This window comes from Alternaria postmessia (genome assembly GCF_024291825.1).
Source record: "Alternaria postmessia strain BMP 2775 chromosome Unknown scaffold_23, whole genome shotgun sequence".
Taxonomy (NCBI): domain Eukaryota; kingdom Fungi; phylum Ascomycota; class Dothideomycetes; order Pleosporales; family Pleosporaceae; genus Alternaria; species Alternaria postmessia.
In genome coordinates, this window is record NW_026260096.1 from 349,193 (window position 1) to 367,858 (window position 18,666).

The window sequence follows — 18,666 nt, forward strand, 5'->3', positions numbered from 1 at the left end:
CGTTTTGGCCGAAACCCTGAGCCAGCCGCTGTTCACGACGTGCTGCATTGCCAAAATCTGCTAGTAAAAGCAATATCACAACATACGCACTGGGTTTGCACAGGTGATGTGTATGATTAGGATTCTCGGTCCTAGTTAATTGTGTATATATTTCCGCCCAAGTGCATAATCCATTTCAATAGTTGATTGCTCCTCTCAATGCGCCCGCAAGTCTTTGGTACTCCTTTAGTAGCTCTTCAACCTCCTTGAGCTTCAAGTCTTGAGCATCCTTCGCCTCTAAAAAGCGTTTGGAAGGCGGTGCAGTCTTCTTTAGCTGCTCTAACGCAGCAACTGCTCTCGCTCCCTTGTCATCTATTGGCGGTATTTCATTCGTGGCTGTGCGGCTCAGCGGCTCTGGAGAAGGCGATGCCTTGACCTGCTCTTGGCTCGGGGATGGGAGTACAGGCGTGCTACTGCTGCTTACGGCGCGTGCAAAGCGGGGCAGTACGTTCATACTGGACAATCGGTTCAAAGGATTGAAGTTGTTGCCCATGTTGCGTATAGAGTCAACAGCGGAAATGTTGCCTGGTGCTGGACCATCCGCCTTAATAGGAGCTGGTGATGGTGCCTTCTCTTCTACATTCTGTGATGTAGCGAATGCAACACGTCGTCCGCTACTGCTTCCCCCGGATTTAGTGGAATCGACGCTACGATCTCTAATCTGCCTTTTGCCAGCAAAAAGATCAGCCATCTTCGCGTCCAACCCTTTGCTAACTGGGGTTTCTGTAGACTCGTCACCATGTACTGAACTCGCTGCACTGACACTCAAGTTGTCATCATCCCGCTCTGCACGAGTGGGAGAGCTCACAAGCTTCCTTGCATCTTCCAGTGTCTTGGGGAGTACCGGTTGTTCCTGCATGGGTCCATCTGGGTTCTTTTCCTTTAGACCACCGAAGAAGAACTTGAAGCTGGTGTCTAATGTGTTGTTAATTCTGCCAAGTGCTTGGTCGGCGGAATCAAGAATCGAATCCCGAACTGCATCAGAAGCAGCCTCAATTTTGTTAGTCTGCGTTTGGATGAGGTTGCTCAACCGACGCTGAGCTTTGGTAGTTGTCGGACTTGAAGGTTCCCTGGAATGAGTTTTGGAGATAGGAGTGGCTGGAGTTTGGATAAGATCCGGCGCGTCCGAAAGTCCCAAGGGCATTGGTGTTATCTCGGATTTGGGCGTCGAAGGCCTCGAGTCTGACTTTGTAGGAACGGCTTCTTCGGCACGTAGGGAAGAAAGATCGACAGTTTCCAAGAATGAGATGGCTGCCTCCAAGTTGACCAGGCAATATGCGGTCTCACCATCCATACGGCTGGATCCGCGGAACCGATGTATGAAATTCAGGTCGCTAATAACGTTCAAGTCGACAGGTGGCATAGTGATAAGTGCGTAGATCAACGTTGGGAGGATTTCATCAGCAGACGAAGTGGAAGGAAATATCTTTGACAGAGCTTCGACAATGGACTTGTGTGCAGCAGTCAGATGTTGGACCTTTCCAAGCGGATACTTCTCCTCATTCATCTTCAAGATGTCTTGACGTGCGGCAGATAGGTATTCTCGAATTTCGGGCTCCTTCTCTTTGGCTTTCTGACGTTCCTCCTCAGTCAACTCCTCGCCAGTCATCAAGAGCTCTTTCAAGCCAATGCCAACAAGCGAGAGAGCAGCTGTGCGCGATCTGAGCTTATGGTCCCTTTCCTCATCATCAGTGCTCCTGTGCCGCCATATCCGCTGGTAGACCTTCTCGCACACAGCGCGTTCCACGGCCTCTTCGAGTGCGAATCGCTTGAGCTCGAGCGATCTCCGTGCCTTCTTGCGGTCAGCCATTTCTGTTGCACTAAGCATCTGTTGTTCCCCTGACGGATCGTTTCCCTTGGATATCGATGATGGTTTGCTTGATGGGGCGGCCCCCTTCTTGGCGTTTGCAACATAGTTATCACTCGTTAATCGAGCAGAGAGGGTGGCTATGTGTGTATTGATTTTTGCAGAGGCGCGGCCGTAGAAGTCTTGGAAGAGATGGGCAAGGGCATCGGCGGATAGGGGGGTAGGATGGACTTTGGCTGTGAGGGATTCGAGGAATCTACGGACGGGTTAATGCAGTGATGCGTGACATGGGCGACAGAAGATACCTCTCGGTCAAGCTGCGGATCTCGATGGGAAGCTCCTCAAAAGTGTCGGGTACTGCGGGTTCCTCACCCTCGGTGTTGTCGTCACCGTCTTCCTTGTTGGCAAAGACGTCTCCATCAGTATGCTCATCTTCCTCTGGCACCATGGCAGCCTTTAATGGATCTAGCATATCTGACGCGTTTGGGCCCTGCAGTGTATTCGCTCGACTTCGCGAGAGCGGACTCTTGGGCGCAGAGTCGAGACGCGTAAAGGAGCGTGAAGGATGCAGGTTTCTGGGCCGCCCGGTCATGTTGTTATTGTTGCAGGGCGTGGAATGGAAATCTAAAAGTGTCGTGCGCCTGCATTGGAGAGCTCATGCGTTCACGTCATGCGGCAGCAATGGGCACTTCCGATTGTACTGGAACCCGTCTTGGTGCGCTTGAGACGAGGATGCACTGCAGCAGGTACAAGGGGTCAGATGGGCTGGCTGCCAACGGAAGCCGGCAACGAGTGACGTTGGAATGGACGTTGGTACTTGTGGTGGTGGAGCTATCTGGAGCTCGCTATCAGATGCCAGTGCGAGCTCCCCCGCACCGACCCGCCGCCACTGGATGCTCCTTTTGCGGAGAGCTCGGGCATGGCGTGAAGCACCGATCGTCATCGATGTTCGCCGATGGAGGCAGCCATCACCTGCTGTTTGGACTTGCCATCGTCTTCTTTGTCTGGTTCGTAGCCCCTTTTCCTTGTCACACTCTCACAAGATGCGACGACAAACCCCCTGCCCTTCTGCATCGCGCGTGGCTGCGTCCTTCTTGCTGTCGTTCGTGGCCGCGAGCGTTGCGGGCGCGGCTGACATGCCCGTCTTGCCGCCGCCGCCTCTTCCACATAGTGCTCACAACGCCGACAAGGACTTTACCCTGCGACACATCTTCCACCACGGCACCTACAGGTATCCCGAGCTTCACCGTCGCATCGACGTCCCAGAACATGCCGCAGTATGGACGGCCGGAGACGAAGACGCGGCCAGGCGCGAGCCTGTGCCGCGGTTGCGCGTCAAATCCGAGACCATGAGCATACAGAGACTGGCAGATAGGAGCAAGGAAACCATCACTGGCATACTCGAGTGGGGGAGAAGGACCGGGAGAGGCGTGCAGTTGCCCGAAGAGGACTGGACAATCGACGACATAGCAGGCCCCAACGTCACCGACCGAGAGACAGTCCTAAGCTTCGCACGCATGGCCTCGGACGCCTACATACTAGAGCCCGGTACGGGGGAGTGGGAGGACGTCGGTGGCGGCTTCAACTACACTGAAGACTTCGGCTGGGAATCAGACGGTCTGCGAGGCCACATCTTCGCCGACACCGAGAACTCGACCGTCGTCATAGGCTTGAAGGGCACGTCGCCCGCCATGTTCGACGGCTCCGAGACGACTACAAACGACAAGATCAATGACAACTTGTTTTTCAGCTGCTGCTGCGGTCAAGGCGGCCAGTACTTGTGGCGACAAGTCTGCGACTGTCAAACCTCGGCCTTCACCTGCAACTCTACCTGTCTCGTCACTGCCCTTCGCGAGAAGAACCGCTACTACTACGCTGCACAGGATTTGTACCACAATGTCACAGCATTATATCCCGATGCCGAGATCTGGATGGCCGGCCACTCTCTCGGCGGTGCCGTGTCGTCTTTCCTCTCCCTCACCTTTGGACACCCTGCAGTCACTTTTGAAGCCGTCCCAGAAGCTATGCCGGCGTCGCGGCTGGGTCTTCCGGTACCACCAGGCCACCAGATTGGCTCGCTGCAGCAGCGCAAGCTCACCGGTGGCTTCCACTTTGGACACACCGCTGATCCCATATACATGGGCGCATGCAACCAAGCTACCAGTGCTTGCACAATTGGCGGGTACGCTTTGCAGAGTGTCTGCCATACTGGGCACAAGTGTGTATATGATACAGTCAAAGACTTTGGCTGGCGTATGGGTATTGGCACCCACAAGATTGTGGAAGTCATTCGAGACGTTATACTCAAGTATGATGCACCGCCCAAGTGCGAAGCCTACGTCGACTGTACTGATTGCTACACCTGGGAGTATTTTGAGAGCAACGGCACCGAGACGACTACCAGCAAGAGCTCAAAGCCAACAGCCACATCGACGTCAACCAGGTCTAGTCGCACGCGAACTGAAACATGCAAAACGCCAGGATGGTGGGGATGTCTCGACGAATCTACAACCAAAGCACACAGCAAGACCACGATTACGACGACATCATCGACCTCGATATGTAAGACGCCCGGTTGGTTCGGCTGCAAAGACGAGACGACTTCTACTACGACCATGACAATCACTACCACGCCCGCCCCAGCACCTACTGTGACAACCACGTCGTCGACACCCACATCTACTTCATCGTGCAAGTATCCAGGCTGGTTTGGTGGATGCCTTGACGGTGATGATCCACCTGCGAAGACACATCATACACCCAAACCAACCCCGACAGCTACCTCCGCCAGCACGTCGTGCACTTCTGAAGGCTTCTTTGGTCTTATATGCTATGACAAGTCAAAGAAGCACGGAAAGACGAGTTCCAACCCGCCAGTGACTGAACGGATGGAGATGTAGACATGACTTCAGAGAAAACTAGGTAATTCAGAGTGCTCTTTTTTGTTGATTTTAGGCGCAAAGGCAGGTATTATATCCAGGCGTACATACGGCTTTTGGCATGTGGCATTTACACGCATCGTGATGTCTCTACAACAATATCACTAAGCAAACAAATAAACACTACATCATACGTTGTCTATTTTTGGTTGGCTTTGTAATGGAGATGCGGAGATAGCGGGAATGCATGTTCGTTACCGTTCCCTTCGGAATGACTGCGGACCGCCTAGTCTCGAAGTCTGTGTAGTCTGTGTGCACAAGCTTTTGTTTGACACGATCGAGAAATTCTTGTTGTGAGACATTGGTGGCTATTTGTGCCGAAATTCAAATATCGCTCAAAGTCATAGCCAAGGGCCGGGCTTCGGCATCTTGTACGAACTCGATTGCGTCATAGAGAACCACGCCATTTTGTGTGCGCGTATGTGTGTGTACAATCAACCCACACCGCTACGCATGATGTGTTCCCTGTTCCTGTCTGAAAAGGACGTGTTGTTGCAAAGTCAGACACGGTACCGTACGAGTTGGGCAGTACTTGATAGCGACCGAACCATGTGTCCGTATGAACTATGGGATCTGCAGCCCGAACAACATGTGCGACAGGGATAAGGCGAGAGGAAGATGCTTGCTCTGCTTGAGTTGGCGGCTGATGTCGTTGGCGTGACAAAGTGGCGGTCTGACTTGGTGGTAGAAGTCTGAGGATCAACCACTCTAGAAGATTAGAAGACGTGAAGCAGACGAGTCGCGTCGGCCGTAGCATCTAGCATCCCCACCTACCCTTTTGGCCAGAGAGCGACGGTGTGTTTCCCAGACGCAGCCTTCTGCTCTGCACGGTCTCGGGTGCCGATCAATGTAAGGGTCCCCGAGCGTCTTGCGGTGGGGCGCGTCGCGAGGTTTCAGGATTGCATGCTTGCAGCCGGCGCGCGCGGATGCACGCAGCAGGTTTTTCTGCGGTTGAGGCAGTATCTCGGTGTCTTGAAGGCCATCATGTGCGCTGCAGACGTGAGGTCGCGGCCGTCATGGTGCGAGTTGGACAGTCGTGGCGGCAACCTCGCAGCCGTTGACCTGGCGGGTGACGCTAAATAGCAAATGTCGCAATAGACAGGGGCGGCTCGACGATAGCCCATACAGCTGACAAGGCGGTTTTAGCATGCGATTGTCGGGCCCAGAGCGAGCCAGCTAGTCTTCGCAGCCGTGCCTTGGAAATGGCTTTTTCGTCGATTCCTCTTAAGTTGCTCGATCGCCGATACATCCAGCTTCTGTCTACTCGATCTTTCCGCTCTCCGCCCCGTCCTCGTCGCCTCTCCGCTGCGCCTATTTGCCGTTTCCGCCCACAGCCTCAGCCCTACCGACCTAGTCACGGGACCGTTTGTTTTCAGGCACCCCCTCCCCTTTGCTGGTTCTCAGAGACCCTGCAGCTGCGGCATCTAGCCAGCTTTTCCTGCCCTGACGACATCACCCCTACGGTTTGCCCGCGCTACTGAGCTCTGATACCACAGCCGCACCGTGTGGCATCGCTTCTTGCTGCGAATACATTCGGCTGTTTTCTGCGTTCGTCGGCTGTACCCAGGGCTGTGCCTGCACATCATCGCTCGTGCGCCCAGCAACACAGGGAGATTGCCTCATTATACACCTACGTCATTGTTCAGCGCAGCGGCAATCCCCACCAAACCAAGACCCTTCACACCGCACCAACCACTCCTGCATTACTTGCACACACACCCTCCCGCTGCCATCAAGTCCCCATATTCATGCACCTATCTCCTACCACGACTTAATCTGCCCGCCCACCAGCCACATTCACGCTTCACCCAGTTGACGCGTGTGAAGGCCTCACACCATGTCCACGCCTGCCCTATCGCCTAGGCCCAGAGGTTCCTCCCACACATCTTCTCGCCCACGAGGTTCAGGATCGACGCCCATGACGAGGCCAAGTGCCTCACTACATCCGACGTCTGCGCTACCCCCCCTCACGCCCCGCATGAACGGGGTAGCCAAAACACCGAGCCATGTAGCCTCACAGAAGACGAAGGAACCCTCGACCCCCTCACCTAACTACTTTGGTCTTGCCGTCAACAGCAATGCCGACCACTTCTCCTCTAGTGCTGCCCAGCACATTCGCGGAAACTGGAGCCCACCCACTTCCAACGTGCGCTCGACAGCTGCCGCCTCCCCACGGATAATACCCGTTGAGCAGAACCCAGAGTTTGAGCAATTTAGGAAACAGTCGGAGAACAACAGAGCTTTTGCTCTGGGCAGCTTCGACTTTGCATCGCCCGGCCTGAAGGCACAATCCAAGAGCCCCTTCTTCGCCAACATCGACTCCGCACAGCCCTCGTACTCACAGTCGCAGTCGATGCCACCGCCCGACCGACCAGGCGACAAGAGCGATACCAGCGACGAGCAAGAGTTCGCCCCCAAGCCACGTTCCCCAAAGCGCATGCTGTCGACCGAATCCTCCATGTTTCCCGACCGACCACGAAGGAATTCCCCAGCAAGCTTTGATGGACCCGGTCGTTCAGATGCTGTCGCCCAGTTCGCCGAACCCCGTATCCCACGGCCATCGTTACCTTCAAAGAAGATGCATCCCCAGCAAATTTCAATATCCACTCACCGTGCTGAGACGCTTCCCGCGCATTTTGAGGAAGAAGGCAACACTACCGGACCCACTATGGTCACTGCTCAACATATCGTCAACATCCTCCAGTCTTCCATTGACGAGGTCCTTGTGCTGGATCTCCGTGTGTCGACACAGTATGCCAAGGCTCGCATAACAGGCGCACTGAGCCTCTGTATTCCTACGACGCTGCTCAAGCGCGCTTCCTTCAATGTCCAGAAGCTAGCTGAGACCTTCAAAGATGACGAACAAAGGGACAAGTTTGAGCGATGGAGGAGCAGCAAACACATCATAGTATATGACGCCAACTCATCGCAAATGAAGGACGCCACAACCTGTGTCAACACCCTCAAAAAGTTCACCAGCGAGGGTTGGTCAGGTGGCACTTTTATCATCCGTGGTGGATTCCAAGAATTTGCTGAAAAGTTCCCAGCCTGGATCACACACCAAAGCTCTGGAAGTCCGACCTCCGGCACTGCTGCTCTGAACCTCAACTCCGATCTCCCTGCTGTCGCGCCTGTTATCGGTGGCTGTCCCATGCCTGCAACCCAGAACGCTGCTAACCCTTTCTTTGGCAACATTCGTCAAAACATGGACCTCATCGGTGGAGTTGGGCAGATGCCCGTCAAGCAGCCAGCAGGCATGACCCAGTCAGTGGAAGACGATCTTCCACAGTGGCTTCAGGCTGCATCTGAAGAGCAAGACAAGGGCAAGACAGTCGCAGAACGATTCTTGCAAATCGAGAAACGTGAACAAAAGCGTATGCAAAAGGCTTTGTCTGGTGAAGTTGTCTACGACGCTCCGTCGTCATCAGGAGGCAAGGGACAGCATATACAGATTGCAGGTATTGAGAAAGGTTCGAAGAATCGCTACAACAATATCTGGCCATACGAACACACTCGTGTCAAGCTCGAAGGAGTTGCTGAAGGAAGCTGCGATTATGTCAACGCCAACCACGTCCAAGCCGCCTACTCCAACAAGCGTTACATCGCAACGCAGGGACCCATACCGGCTACCTTCAAAGTATGTTCTCATTTATGTATATCACGTCACCCACTAACACTTTGACAGGACTTCTGGAACGTTGTTTGGCAGCAAGACGTTCGTGTCATTGTCATGTTAACTGCCGAGCAAGAAGGTGGACAGGTCAAGGCCCACAACTACTGGTCCGATAAGCGATATGGCCATCTACACCTCAACCCACTTGGCGAACGCAGGGCGTCTTTGGAGCCGTCGAAGATCCATCGTCACAGGGAACAATCGAGGCCATCAGTGGGTCAGCGCAGGTCAACGAACCCACCGAAGCTTGCCAACTTCACCAAGGAAGCTACTACTGGTTCTTCTAACCAGGAGCAGCCTTATGTCATCGTGCGCAAGTTCACTCTTTCGAACGATGATGAACCCTTCGCGCGTATGCGCGAAATCACACAGTTGCAGTACTCGCATTGGCCTGATTTCGGAGCCCCAGCCCATCCTACGCATCTATTGGGCCTGATTGAGCAGACTGATGCTGTTGTCCGCTCGGTCAACGGTGGCTCGCCCTCGCAGCCTGACCCACCCAACAGCCGCCCGATTATAGTCCATTGCTCCGCCGGATGTGGCCGTACTGGTACTTTTTGCACGGTTGACTCCGTCTTGGATATGCTCAAGCGGCAAAGGCAAGCTCGCAACGCCAGGCAGTCGACTCCAATGGACACCGACGACAAGTTAGCCAAGAACGAGCGCGAAGAGGACAGCTGGGTGAACAACGAGGAGACCGATCTTATTGCAAAGACCGTGGAGGACTTCAGACTGCAGCGGTTGAGCATGGTACAGAGTCTGCGACAGTTTGTACTATGCTACGAAAGTGTGATGGAATGGCTCGTTGAGCAGCACCCCAAGTCTGCGTAGAGCGCGGCGACTCAAACGATGTCTTCTGCTGACGGAAACATCTTTGTGCCCGTAATCATAATATGGAAATGAGAAACACGAATTTGTTAACGACCAAGGTAAACGGGGCAAACGGCGGCGCATGCATCATCATCGGTGTAGGACTGGGACTCATTGGGAGGCGTTCTGCATGCACGCAGCATTGTTTGGCTTAGAGCATATACATACATTGGGTATGCATTGGGACAGGTGTCATGGTGGTTTCGGCGTACAAGGGGCTTTAGCATAGTGTTCTTTGGTTTTGCTTAGATAATTTGAGAATTGCATCCTCCTACATATACTCTCTGTTGCATGTCGGTCTGCGCCATGATGTTATCACAATCACATCACTAAGAACGTAACGATTGTAAAAGAAGCCATTTCCTCTCCATGGAGAGATATTATCTAAGAATGGCAAAAAATAAAGCAATAACACCATATTTCTGTAATACTACAAGCACCAATACCCAGGTAGACTCAACAAACTACTCCCACTATTGACTTACAAGCAAGATAGAATAAGCTAATAAGCAGCATTCCCCTGGTCATGCTCCTTGATATACTCGGCACCCTTTTCCAGAAATTCCTGCCTGGTGATAAAATGTTGCCTCGACTCCTTCTTGCCCGCCCATTGGGCCGCGCCACGCCAGGCATCAAGTACACAGTCCCCAGCTTTTCTCACGTTGATGGTTTGTTCAGCGGGGAGCACGGCACGGAGTTCAGAGCGCAGGCGTTCCTCGAAACCCTGGAACATGGTGTTGCCACCTGTGAGGAAAATGTCCTTCAACACGTCGTCGCGGTGGGGCGAATCTGCCAGTCGCTCTGTGAGGATATTCGAGGCAATTTCTACGATACCAGCTTGGTCGAGACCTGCGATTGTCGGTTGGAAGACGACTTCGGGAACGCGGATGCGTTCAACGTTGAGGTGGATTTGGTTCATTTCCCTTTGGGACTCGGCGTCGTAAGGGTAGGGACCGTGGAGGAAGGAATGGAGGATGGATTTTGTCCAGTCTGTTTGTGCTTCGCGGGTTGATTCTTCGGTGAAGTCGGGGTCGTGTTGGAGAAGCTGGGATTCGATTTCTTTAAGATTCTTGGAGAGATCTTCTTCTTCTTCGTCATCGGAACCTTCACCTGTAGCAATGGTGCGGTAGACGCCCCAGTCTGCATCGTCGGCGCCAAAGGTGTCATCATCACCACCACCTCGTCGCCGCTTCTTGGTGGGTGCGTCCGAGGCAAGGTTGGCGATGGACTTCATTCGCATTTGGTTGGCGAGCGACTTGCGGTTTCCAAGTTCAGCCTTGAGACGCTCACGGTCCTTCATCTTCTGGATAATGGCTTGGCGAGCTATCCGGCGCTCTTCTATCCAGCCTTGAGGATCGGTTTCCCGCCGTTGGTCGTCAAGTCGTTGCTCTTCTGCTTGCCGTGCCTTCTCCTTCTCCTTTTCAATCTTCGCACGTTGGCGTGCATCGTAGTTTGACTTCATCAATCGTTGCTGTCGCTTTTGCTTGATACCCTCCTCGTCAAGCTGATCATCCGGAACCTCCAACAGGGGGAATGTAGGTGCTTCGACCTGCTCCTCCTCTACATCGCCAAGGTCCTTGTTACGAGCCTTCTTGATGGCAGCTTCCAGTTCCTTGACTCGTTTGTTGAGCTGATTCTCGTCATCGAAGTCATTTGACTCCAGTACCCGTGCCTTTTCCTTTTTCGTGGTAATCTCTTCCAGCTGCGTCTGCAACTGCAAGCACCACTCCAGCTCTTCTTCCTTCTTCTTCAGCTTCTCCAGACGCATCTTTGCCGCCTGGGCCTGCAGCCTACGACCACTCTCCTTGCGCTTTTCCGCTGCAGCTGCCAGCTCTTCCTCGGTCTTTTGCACCACTATCTGCTCAGTATAAGGGAACTGGATTGTATGGTCTCGGTCTTCTAGGCCCGTCCAATCCAGGTAGCGGCTGAGGTCATTCTCGTAGTCTTGTGATACATAGCAATGCTCTCGAACGAGGTCTTCAGCCTGGTTGTCGCTAATCTTTCCGGGGAATGTAGGGTACTTCAGCCTCAGTAGCTTGAGCAGGTATTGCGCGGACTGGAAGCGACCCCAGTTCAGACGCGTGGTTTGCGACAACAAGGGCTTGGAGTTTACTACGGGAATAATGTGCGTAGAGGTGTACGAAGAGTCCATGACCAGCCCGTTGCGCCCGCCATTGTATGAGTAGGAGAAGAGCGAGTCGATACCGTATGCGACGGATGGTGCGCCGTAGCACTCGAAGAGGATTTCCGACATGGCTGTAGAGTTGATGTTAGCTGTACGCACAGTCTCATCTGTCATTGGCTCACGTACTCTTTCGTGAATAGCCCAGGTTCGCAACGGGCTCTGTCATGACGATGGGTCTATCTATGCGCCCGGAGCGTCCATCCACACCCATTTTGACAAAGCAGTAGTCAAGCACGCCCTCCATGACGTCCCAATTGTTTACGACGTTGCTGCCAGGCTCATAGACAGGCTTTGACTGTCCTCGTGCCGTACCGTCGGCGTAGACATCTGAGCCAACAAAGGTAAAGGTTCGGTTGAGCTTGCGGTCGCGGTACCTCGCCATGTTGGGCAACACTGATAACCGGGGTTTGGAGTCAAAAGACCACCCAGCGCGGACTGCGGACGAGCCTACAGTATGTTAGTCTGGGTAGAAACACAGGCGCATGTGCATTGCGAGCGTACCATTGTCGATTACGATGGCAGTTTCGCCGTTGCTACGCGACCATCCTTCTTTGTCGATGGGCCTGAAGCCTTCAAAAGGCGGTTCCGACACGCTCCAGAGCTTGGGTGGAGGTTTGGGTGGATTGCGCCCTGCGAGTTGGGGCGCCTCGTCGATAGCTGAGGGGGCCATGGCGGTGAAGTTGGAGATGGAGATTGGCCGAGGATCAGGTTGTTATTTCATATCGCGGACGGGAGATGTGGCGTGTGAGCTTGTTTAGCGCGACTGGTACTGAGGATGCGCGGCATTGCGGTTGCCATGTGGTGAGGCTCTTGCGATGCTCGGTGGTCCGAGCCCGTCTCCGTCCAGGGCCATGTTACGCTATTTCACATGACGACCATGCTCATTGCTGTCGTGCACGAAATTTGGACATGGTCATATCTCATTATTGGCTATCTACCCGCTCCATTCTGCTCCTTGTCTCCATAATTCCGGCTGTATGCGAGCTTTGGCTGTGCCGCGAGAAATGCAAATTGCACACCAAGAATACTCTACGTCGTATGCTTACGCAGGATCCTTCAGACCGTTTGTTGCTTTGGCCTGTCAGCTATGTCATACAGGATTCTCTACAGGACCGTATACCTTCCAGGTGAAAAAGAACGTTGGACTGGTAGTTCTTGAACATCTGAGCTACGAGCTCCGTGTCCATGTTCTGGATATTGATCTCTTGGAGATTTTTGTTTAGCATCATGATGGCCTCATTCAACTTCTCCTTTGGAATAGTCAGCATGCTTGTCTTGACTGGACCTGGAAACGTTTGGCTTGACTGACAACATTCACGATGATGCGAGAGAGCAGTTGGCTCTGTTGGTGCTCGTGTGGACTTTCCTGGAGACGTGGTCAGATTCACGCGCCGCTCAGGGGGCTGCTTCGTGACATCTCACCATTATTGTACCTCTGTGATATTGGCGTTGGTTGTACGCGTTCAAGTTGTCTGGTGGGGAGGATGAAAGCAGTTAGTGTGGGTATGCAGGTCCAGAGGTCGGGCGGGAGAGCTCCACCTCCGCAAGCTCCATCGCGATACAACACCAACGCTCTGCCACGCTCACATTGATTCCCGCCACAGCTCACGCACCAGCATCGCGACTTATCAGATCAGCCCATCAAAACCGGCCCCGCACGCGATCAACGTGGAATAACAACAGGCCGACAACGCGACAAGACAACACGGAATCGCAGCCAAGACACCCAAGCCCATCGACTGCGATTTCTTGAGATCCCGGAATCTCCAAGCATGGCACCATTAACAGCCGCCTCGGATGAGAAAACGCATCAGGCGCTTCTTGACAAGCTTGACATCTACGCAGTACCCAAGCCTTTCCGCAACCCAAACTGGAAGCCACCGCAGCGACGCAACAAGAACCTCAAGCAGATTCTCGGCGAGGCGTCACGCAAAGAAGCCTCAGTCATGGCCACACAGAACAACAGCGGTAACTCGACACCTGCCGTAACTGCTGAAGGCAACGCTGCTTCCGGCCGCGCACCGAACATCGCCCAAGCAGCCCAGAGTCTGAGCACCCTGGTATTGGAGAAGAACGGCAGAGCTGCTGCTGGGCCGGCACCTACATACACCAACATCGAGTCGGCTCCGAGCTTCCACCCGAGCAGTCAGAAGAAGTACTGTGATATCACCGGTCTTCCTGCACCATACACCGATCCCAAGACGCGTCTAAGGTACCACAACAAGGAGGTGTTTGGAGGCATCCGTACCATGCCACAGAACGTGTCAGAGGGCTATCTCGCCGCAAGAGGTGCACACACAATCTTGAAGTGAGCGTTACCTCGATGCCGAGGTAGCTCCTACTACTCCAAGGTTGATAGTATGACATGCGTCCTTCACAGTCGGCGCAACGCTGGATTCGACAGAGGCTCAAGTTCATTCACTTGTCCAAGGTCTTGCATCAAACAGGCTAATGAAATGGGTACAAGCCTGGTCAGAAACCCAGGTGTAATTGAGGTTATGTATGATCATCAAAGTCAAACTACTCTCCACCCACCACATGCCTTTCGGCTTATGGCTCAAGGAGGTGTTCCGGCTTAACCGTGATCCAGTATTCTTCTGCGCCCATAAGACAGTATACCAGGACCTCGAGGGAGGATTCCTAGTTACAGCAGCTTGAAGCATGCTGTTGTCAACGCGGGATCTACATTGTAATAGTCATTCAAGTATCTTGTAGCTGTAGAAAAGAAACAACGCATCAATTGCTCTTTCTTGCTGAGTGTTTGAATGTTGACTACCTGTTCTCACTTTGGATGGACGAGGGTTGTAGAGACTGAGAAGCATGATGCCAGAATTTTATGCGACAACCCGCGGGAACTCCAGCGCTAGCAGGGGTAAACTTTGGGCCGACCACCGACTGCGCGCGCCGCGTCTCAACTCTCACCAAGGGGACACGAGACAAGAAACCGACAGATACCGCCTTCGTGCCAGACGTACAGTGGAACCAGGTGCCAATCTACTACTTGTTCGCTATCTCCACGTCTTAAGTCTCCTCAACTATACAACCTCGCACGTTGCGCGCTGTACACATTCCGAATTTCCAAGATGCCGACTATGTGGCTTTCAGATACCCAGAGTATGTTGCGCCAACATGCAGCTTCGCGGTTACTGCATAGAACACCTGCTGACAACAGGAACAGAGATAGGGGTCGCTTTCTGCTCAGGGGGTAGGTACGCGCCCACTGCCACGAATGCGCTTACTGTTCAACATCGGATTGACAAGACGAACAGGCGGACTCTTTCTGATGGGAGGTGTCATGATGTTTTTTGACCGCGCAATGTATGTCTCATCTCTTCACATATACATACTTGCTTTGCTGACATGGTCATAGGCTCGCAATGGGAAACGTACGTTTATACCACACCTCCAAACCTCTACCTCTACCATCGAACCAGCTCTGATACCCCCTTAATAGATATTATTTCTAATTGGCCTCACACTCATCATCGGAACAACCAAAACCGTCGCGTTCTTTGCTCGCAAGCAGAAATGGAAAGGCACGGTGGCTTTTGTCGCTGGTATATCGCTTATTCTGATGCGATGGGCTTTCATCGGCTTCATAATTGAGCTATACGGCATACTCGTTCTGTTTGGGGATTTCCTGATGACAATCGCGGGTTTCGTCAGTAACGTACCGGTGATTGGACCGTATATTGCTAGGGCACTGGAGGCGATAAGTGGTGCGAGACGGAATGCCGATCTGCCTGTTTGAGATGGCATGGACAGCATCGACGTTACGATATGACGAAGTATGGATGGAGACTTTAGGACCTTGTATGATACACAGACGCACGAAGAACGGAAAGGCATTGCTTAACGCTGGGTCGGTCGTGACAAGCAGGATAACAGATAAGGATTAGCATTCGTATTCACGGCTAACAGATATTGCTTTGGATTGCTATCCATTCCAGTCAAAAAGAAGCATTACAATCTCAACGTAAACTGTAAAAACGTATTCCTACTTTGAAGTTTAGTGGCGCTATTCAGACGTCCCTGGGTACTCCAGATACTCAGGTACAGACTTAGAGAAAGGTCACAGCTTGTGTCTAGTTCTCTCAATCGATGCAGATATTCGTCGTGTGAGTCTTTGGAGCTCTCCAAACATACCGAAATGCTCTCAATTTGATACCCGGTCGTACTGGTTTTGCAGCGTCATCGTACAGCCACGACGGGTGAGGCAATGTGGTTAGAATGAGGAACACGTGCTTTCGCGTTCTCGCGTTTCCGGAATTTCCCCGCGATCGCGTAAGTACACCTTCTCCACACTCTACAGTACTTCTGCCGCACTGTCAAAGTTCCCCTCCTCTCGAGTCACTCACATTCAATCTCGCGCCAACATGTCCCGTGAAGAGTCACCCTTTGTACGCGCTCCTGCCGAAAGCGAGGACTACAGCTCGATCCATCGCGCGTTCCTACAAGCCTTCCAAACGCACAGCGTCCTCACAGTGGATCAAATGAAAGCTATCCTAGCTCATGTGATGACTGCATACAGTCTGTTTTCGAGCCCTCGGTTAGTTTCATACTCTGACAGCTGCAATAGACCCCGAACGCCCATGGACAGAAGGCGACGTGACCCAACCCTACATCACCTCCACCATCCAGACCATAAATGCCAAAATCGAAGCATTCGACTACGAGATCCGATCAACTCGCGATCAGCAGAGCAAAGATAGCATATATGCCCTTGTCAACAATGCCAGCGATGCCGTCACTCAACTCGCTACTACTTTCTCCGCAAACGAAATCGCCTACATAAGACGCGTCCTTGACCACATGTTCGAAACCAACAACACCAACATCCGCGAAGTCATGGCCATAAAACACACCGAAGCCTCGCAGCTCGCCCGTCTTTCACGCAGAAATAGGCAAAGTCAGGCAGCCAGCAGACAAAGTCAGATCAATGGCGATGTGGAAGATTCACAAGCCAACACCGACACAGGCATTTCCATTGCGGAAGCCGATCTCGTCCTGGAAACCCTTGTCAAGGAAGCCTTCTTTCAAAAGTCGAGAAAAGGTTACTATTCTCTTGCCCCACGCGCACTGATGGAACTGCGTGCTTACCTTAAGGAGACGTACAATGAGTCTGCTGAGGAAAACGAAGATGGGCGCGAAGTCATCAGGATCAGGGACTGTGAGGGATGCAGGGAGATTGTCACAATTGGCATCCGGTGCAACAATCGAGAATGTGGTGTCAGGTGGCACGATGCGTGCGCGAACAGTTACTATAGGAGCAGAAGAGGCAGCAGAGTATGCCCTCGATGTAAGACAGAATGTTCGGGAGATGTGTTTGTGGGAGAGCGAGCGGCTGGGACGGATGGAAGAGCGAGCACAGGCGGCAATCGGCGCAGCACGCAGAACAGAGACGAGGAGGACGAGGACGAAGAGGAAGATGAGTGAAGGCGCGGGCTGAGAGATTATAGCACTAATACCAAGATACCCATGAGTTCTCCGGCGTTAGACTCCATCACAACTTTGTACATGCGGAAAAACTTGTTTGGTTCCATCATATATTTCATCAATTGATCGTAAATCAGTCCCTATCATCACACCCATATTCCTTTCTGTCTGAACTTTTCCCAACGCCAGATATCCCCATACTATATACACAGTCCTGATCAATGCTCATCTCAATACAGATGTTTAGTGTACACCGTTAGACTTGGTCTTGTTCGCTCGCCTCTCAGCGACAGCAGACGCAAGGTTCTCAAGAGTGTCGACGGTGCTCTCCCAATCAATGCAAGCATCGGTGATGGAGACACCCTTCTTCAGGCCGCTAGGGCCCTCAGGCGGGACCTTCTGGTTGCCTTCGTTGATGTTGGACTCAATCATGACACCGACGATGCCGGTCTCGCCGTTGCGGATTTGGTCAGCAATGTCCTTGGCTACGAGGGGCTGGTTGCGGTGGTTCTTGTTAGAGTTACCTGTCGAAAGTTAGCGCCTATCCCTCTGCGATCGTTGGATTATAGAGCATACCGTGTGAGCAATCGACCATCATGACCTCAGCGAGACCCTTTTTCTTCAAAGCTTCTCTCGCGGCTTTGATGCTGTCCTTGTCGAAATTGGTACCCTTGGTTCCACCACGGAGAATGACGAAGCAGTGCTCGTTACCTGCCGTCCTGGTGATAGCAGCGAGACCCTGCTTCGTTACACCCATGAAGTGATGCTTAGCAGCGGCTGCACCAATTGCATCCACCGCAACGGTTAGGCCTCCATCAGTACCATTCTTGAAACCAATGGGGAACGAGAGGCCAGAGGCCAGCTCACGGTGCAATTGCGACTCAGTTGTTCGCGCACCAATGGCGCCAAGGGAGATGAGGTCTGCGAGGAACTGGGGGGAGATGGTATCGAGCATCTCAGACGCAATGGGCATGCCTGCGGATGTGAGATCCACGAACAGCTTGCGCGACACTCTCAGACCCTTGTTGATCTTGTAGCTCTCGTCAATGTCTGGGTCGTTGATCAGTCCTTTCCAGCCGACGGTTGTTCGTGGTTTCTCAAGGTAGGCGCGCATGATGATGCAGAGGTTGTCTTGAAGCTTGTCGGCGAGAGCCTTGAGGCGCTGGCAGTACTCGAGTGCCAGCTCTGGGTCGTGTAGCGAGCAAGGCCCTACCATGACCAGGAGTCGGTCATCCTTTTGTGTGATGATGCTGGCGGCTTCTTTGCGACCCTGGATAACGGTCTTCTCGGCGTGTGCTGGAATGGGGATCTCGGACGCGAGAAGTTGGGGCGGGATCAGTGGGTCGTAACCAAGGACTAGACAGTGGTGTTAGTACTGGCATCGAGAAGCAAGCGCTGGTGGAGATGTACCGCGCACGTCGTCGCTTGGGTTGGTAGAGTCATTGAAGGAAGACATGTCGGGTGTTTCTGTAGTAGCAGGAGCCATGACGGTAGTCTCTCTTTATATGTATATATATATTAGCGTGCGCCCTCTGAGCTGAAACAGGAAGAGTCTTGTTGCTCCGACGTACAGGGTGCGTAAGCGATGGTCGACTTGCGGTCAGTATTACTCCGACTGTGACACAGACGAAGGTGAATATACAAGTGCCAAGTGGTGCAGGGCGTGTTGTGTGACTTGACTCGAGAAATCAGGCGAACCAGATGTGCAATTGTTTGT

The 18,666-nt window shown here is 52.9% G+C and overlaps 9 protein-coding genes across 9 annotated transcripts; 5 read left to right on the forward strand and 4 right to left on the reverse strand.

Annotated features, from left to right (window-relative positions):
* Positions 1–175: 175 nt before the first annotated feature.
* J4E82_004802 (uncharacterized protein) lies at positions 176–2,438 on the reverse strand (the record flags this gene model as incomplete). Its single annotated transcript, XM_051731076.1, has 2 exons — positions 176–2,102; positions 2,152–2,438. 2 exons carry the CDS (start codon positions 2,436–2,438, stop codon positions 176–178), a joined length of 2,214 nt encoding a protein of 737 aa, XP_051589283.1.
* Positions 2,439–2,982: 544 nt separating this feature from the next.
* Positions 2,983–4,746, forward strand: J4E82_004803 (uncharacterized protein; the record flags this gene model as incomplete). Its single annotated transcript, XM_051731077.1, has 1 exon — positions 2,983–4,746. One exon carries the CDS (start codon positions 2,983–2,985, stop codon positions 4,744–4,746), a length of 1,764 nt encoding a protein of 587 aa, XP_051589284.1.
* A 2,017-nt stretch (positions 4,747–6,763) lies between these two features.
* Positions 6,764–9,289, forward strand: J4E82_004804 (uncharacterized protein; the record flags this gene model as incomplete). Its single annotated transcript, XM_051731078.1, has 2 exons — positions 6,764–8,422; positions 8,471–9,289. The coding sequence occupies 2 exons, from the start codon at positions 6,764–6,766 to the stop codon at positions 9,287–9,289; spliced, it is 2,478 nt and encodes an 825-aa protein (XP_051589285.1).
* A 541-nt stretch (positions 9,290–9,830) lies between these two features.
* J4E82_004805 (uncharacterized protein) lies at positions 9,831–12,183 on the reverse strand (the record flags this gene model as incomplete). The annotated part of the gene is made up of 3 exons (XM_051731079.1): positions 9,831–11,584; positions 11,640–11,960; positions 12,015–12,183. 3 exons carry the CDS (start codon positions 12,181–12,183, stop codon positions 9,831–9,833), a joined length of 2,244 nt encoding a protein of 747 aa, XP_051589286.1.
* A 372-nt stretch (positions 12,184–12,555) lies between these two features.
* On the reverse strand, positions 12,556–12,781 carry DAD4 (DASH complex subunit dad4; the record flags this gene model as incomplete). Its single annotated transcript, XM_051731080.1, has 2 exons — positions 12,556–12,584; positions 12,634–12,781. 2 exons carry the CDS (start codon positions 12,779–12,781, stop codon positions 12,556–12,558), a joined length of 177 nt encoding a protein of 58 aa, XP_051589287.1.
* Positions 12,782–13,285: 504 nt separating this feature from the next.
* On the forward strand, positions 13,286–13,825 carry J4E82_004807 (uncharacterized protein; the record flags this gene model as incomplete). Its single annotated transcript, XM_051731081.1, has 1 exon — positions 13,286–13,825. The coding sequence occupies one exon, from the start codon at positions 13,286–13,288 to the stop codon at positions 13,823–13,825; it is 540 nt and encodes a 179-aa protein (XP_051589288.1).
* A 1,065-nt stretch (positions 13,826–14,890) lies between these two features.
* On the forward strand, positions 14,891–15,264 carry J4E82_004808 (uncharacterized protein; the record flags this gene model as incomplete). The annotated part of the gene is made up of 2 exons (XM_051731082.1): positions 14,891–14,899; positions 14,968–15,264. 2 exons carry the CDS (start codon positions 14,891–14,893, stop codon positions 15,262–15,264), a joined length of 306 nt encoding a protein of 101 aa, XP_051589289.1.
* A 625-nt stretch (positions 15,265–15,889) lies between these two features.
* J4E82_004809 (uncharacterized protein) lies at positions 15,890–16,949 on the forward strand (the record flags this gene model as incomplete). The annotated part of the gene is made up of 2 exons (XM_051731083.1): positions 15,890–16,043; positions 16,093–16,949. 2 exons carry the CDS (start codon positions 15,890–15,892, stop codon positions 16,947–16,949), a joined length of 1,011 nt encoding a protein of 336 aa, XP_051589290.1.
* A 243-nt stretch (positions 16,950–17,192) lies between these two features.
* On the reverse strand, positions 17,193–18,435 carry AMT16_2 (Phospho-2-dehydro-3-deoxyheptonate aldolase amt16; the record flags this gene model as incomplete). The annotated part of the gene is made up of 3 exons (XM_051731084.1): positions 17,193–17,473; positions 17,526–18,305; positions 18,360–18,435. The coding sequence occupies 3 exons, from the start codon at positions 18,433–18,435 to the stop codon at positions 17,193–17,195; spliced, it is 1,137 nt and encodes a 378-aa protein (XP_051589291.1).
* Between the last annotated feature and the right edge of the window lie 231 nt (positions 18,436–18,666).